The sequence below is a fragment of the Triticum urartu genome, unplaced genomic scaffold (genome assembly GCF_003073215.2).
Source record: "Triticum urartu cultivar G1812 unplaced genomic scaffold, Tu2.1 TuUngrouped_contig_4984, whole genome shotgun sequence".
NCBI classification, from domain to species: Eukaryota; Viridiplantae; Streptophyta; class Magnoliopsida; order Poales; family Poaceae; genus Triticum; species Triticum urartu.
In genome coordinates, this window is record NW_024115619.1 from 1,720 (window position 1) to 5,587 (window position 3,868).

At 47.2% G+C, this 3,868-nt stretch overlaps 1 protein-coding gene across 1 annotated transcript; it reads right to left on the reverse strand.

Moving 5' to 3' along the window:
• Positions 1-2,649: 2,649 nt before the first annotated feature.
• LOC125528603 (probable F-box protein At1g14315) lies at positions 2,650-3,854 on the reverse strand (the record flags this gene model as incomplete). The annotated part of the gene is made up of 1 exon (XM_048693050.1): positions 2,650-3,854. A coding segment is annotated over one exon (1,047 nt), but the record flags the coding sequence as incomplete, so codon positions are not given.
• Between the last annotated feature and the right edge of the window lie 14 nt (positions 3,855-3,868).

Sequence of the window (3,868 nt, forward strand, 5' to 3'; positions counted from 1 at the left end):
CTAGCTGAAAACCTGAAAGAATTGGGGGAGAAACTAGGAGAAGAGTTGGTTGGTGTTCTCTGTACATATTCCTGTATAGGCCACTTACATACTTGTATTACCTTCTTTGTTGCCCCATTGCACATACTTGTAGCTGTAGCTGTTAAAGTTCAGTTTCGTCAGTTGCACTCACCGTGGGATTTTCTTCAGTTAGTGAAATAAGCCAAGCTGCGACTTTGTCCTAGTTTGTTAGTGTAGCCCGCCGCTTTGATCGGATCATGGGATGGCATTGATACTAAAATGATCATGGTGGTGATGTAGGGTAGCGGGCGAAATAGGGAAGAAGAAATATAGAAAAGCTGTAAGTTGAACACAGCACCAAAACATCGAGTCTCCTGTTCATTGTTTTCTAACTGAGTTTGAGCTGGAGCTGACACCTCCCTCCTTCCTGGCAGCTTGGTAGCAATCCATGGAATAACAATCTAGCAGCAGCAGCAAAGTCTATGGGATAGTGAAATAGCATGACTGATCTATGGAATAACAACAGCAGCAGCAGCAGCTTGCTAAGAATTCATGGAATAACAAATAAATAAATTGTTAAACAAATAAACCCATTTGAAGAAGCAGTTAGAGCTTGCTGACTGTCTATTGGGTCTTCCTCTGAAACAAATAAACAAGCAAGAAAACAAGCATATTCACTGCATTCTATATACACATGGTCTCACCTTCGGAGTTATACAGCTGGTGCTGGTGTTCCAGTCCCCCCTTTGTACATCTTTTAGGAATTGACGTGATTGTCATCTTTCTTTCAGGGAACAGTGTTGCTGATCATTTCTGGCCGAATTCCGAGAAATCCTTGATTTCTTCTGGCCATACATATATCAGGTCAGCCTACCATATCCTTTGTTGTGACAAAATATTCTGGACATGTGCATTATTATCCACAATAGACTTGTGTTGAGAACAAAAAATTCTTGGAGCTATCATTTTTGCATTCAAAATCATAATTCATGGGAACCTGCTGCTGTCTAGAACTTCCATTCCTATTTGAAGATGTTTATATTGCTGCCATGTTGTTTTTTTCATCGGGTTTTCTTCAAAATGACATAGTTACTTTAAACTTGAGTGACATGCTATGGTTACCTTGTACCATCTGGCTCCCCTTGCTAATTCAGGATTTTATGCTAATCTTTTTGACATACATGGTTGTTTTTGACATGTGTGGTTGGTATCCTTGTCTCGATCTTGAAGTGATTATTATAAGATGTAGATGCTTAAATTGTTCTTGGTGACTTGCTGGATGTAATCACCATACTTTTATGTGGTATAATATCTACTCCCTCCGTTCCGATTTACTCGTCATGGTTTTAGTTCAAATTTGAACTAAAACCATGACGAGTAAATCGGAACGGAGGGAATATATATTTGTGACTTGTCCTCATGGCAGTCTACATACCAATATCTAATTTTTGAGGAAAATGTTGCTGAGTACATGCCAAACCAAAGTGATCATGAGATAGGATGGTGTATATGCTCAAGTTGCTAATGATGAACCAAAGTGGTCATTACATAGCTAATTTTTTCTTTTTTATTGTGCAATTTGTGTGGAAGTGCATGTGTAACTCCAAATTCTTTGTGAATGTTTTTCCTTTTTATTGTTACAGGGTGGCAGAAAAACAACATTCCAATCAGGCCCTTATCGTTTTTGGTTTTGCGTCTTGCACATGCAAGTGGCTGGACTGACCGCACCCAAATGAGAGTCGGAAAGAGTCCAGGCCATAGGGCAACTCCAACGACTTTGCTGTCTGTAGACTTTGGCCATCCAACGCCATGCATCAAACGTCCGTGGCGTGGTCCGGACGTTCACAATCTCACAAACCGGAAGCAAAGCTGGAGGAAGTTTGTAGGCGTGCAGACATCCACCATGTAGGCCTTCGTCAACCTCGGCCCACAAAAAACCTTCTCCCTCGTTGCACAGATTGGTGATGAGGGGACTGTCATGACCATGCTCACAGAGAAGCCCGGCTTCATGGGCGAGTAGCGAGCGCTGTACGCCATCCGCCGTGAGCGGTGGCAGCTCTATGTCAACGAGGCTGAAGGACGGGAATGTTGCCAGCGTTGGTAGCTCCGTGTTGTTTGAGCTGGGCCACAACAACTACGAGGCTGGATCGTCGACTCTAGCTCCATTGGGGAGGCGGCGTCGACGACCAGGCGCGGACTCAAACGAGTAGGACGTGAAACAAGACATGCCCATGTCCGAGGAAGAGTAGATTAGGGTCGGATACTTTTGCTATGAAAAGAATTTATAATATTAACGAAATGTCGTGTATGCCTTTATTTGGTTCACTGGATTGGATTACGAGCTTTCCTAATTTCATCTTTTGATTGTAAACAAGGGATTAGCAAATATTATTATCTGGTTTGCATGAGTTTCATGTCTTTTTAATTGTCCATTTGAGCTGTCACGTTACGTTTGCTTATGGCATGTTGGTGGATGTTTGGCGTGTCTGATTTTCATGTCCGGACGTTGGTGTGTCGGATTTGATGCACCCAGTTGGAGTTGCCCTGGACCAAATGACATGACTGGACACAAAAATTGGCTTGTACTTCCTCCATAAACTAATATATGAGTGTTTAGAATACTAAAATAATGATCTAAACGCTCTTATATTAGCTTACAGAGGGAGTAACTGAGAGTCCACATCGTCTTAAGTTTTCCAAGGAGACACATAGCCAGTTTCCGTCAACTCTAAAGTAGTAGTATGATCAACCTTTTCAATAAAACAATCCAGAACGAGCACATGCAGTACAATCTATATAGCAACTGACTAGACGTTGGCCGGCAGAAAACTATCCAGATGCAAGCTGCAAAGGCTGATACTGCCGCCGTTGTCACCCGCGAGCATCTTGGGCGCGTCCGTGAATGTCCGATGACGAGGGTCATAGATTTGCAGCACCGCGAATTCGTCGAATTTAAGAGTGATGTAGAAGAGCAGTTTACCGTCATCACCTACTAGTATCCTCAAAGGCGTGATGGGGCTATACGCAGACGGGTCCATGGGGATCGAGTAAACCTTGATCCAGACCCCCTTGCAGGAATCGATTAGGAGCCATATGCCCATGGTTCCGACCTCCGGCAGGAGCATACACAGGGCCCCGTTGAGTTCCTGCAAGCTAGCGTCACACCGCTGACGTTGGCTACTCGGCGGGCCTCTGATCCCCCCCTTCCACTCCTCGCTCTCAAGATCGAAGCAGATCACGCTGTCACCGTTGAGCTGTGGAACTAAAATCAAGTAGAGGACACCCCTGACCACGACCGGGCGGCTGTTATACGAGATGCTGCTGCTAGGCAGGGGCTGCGCTTGCCTCCACCCCACGCCGTCTCCCACCGTGAGGATCTCACAGCTGCTGGGATTTATGCTCACCATCTTGTAGGCGCCCGACGGGGCGGCGCGGCCGAAGCCCATGAAGCCAAATTTGAGGTGAATCACAGTCTCCTCTCCGGTTGCGAGGTTGAGCAATGTGGCTATCCCCATCGAATAGCCGACGACGCACATCAGGTTGCCAGGGCTGCTGCACACAAGCCTTAGAATCGGATGAGCGTTTTTCATCACCTTGATGATGTGGCCGTCCATGTCGATGAGCCGCAGGGTCGACGGCTCGTCGCACGAGTTGGCGGCGATGGCGAGGAGCGGCTCCGCGCGGGCCTTGTGCGCGGCGACGAAGGCAGGGTCGTTGATGAGGGCGCGCCACTCCCGGCACACGGATTTGAACCGGCACGCCGACTTGACCGGCACCCACGACAGGATGTCGAAGACCACGTCGTGCGGCAGCCGCGCCGGGGTGCCCCCCCCCGCCTCGGTCGCAGGCGGCGGCCAGGGGCTCGTGG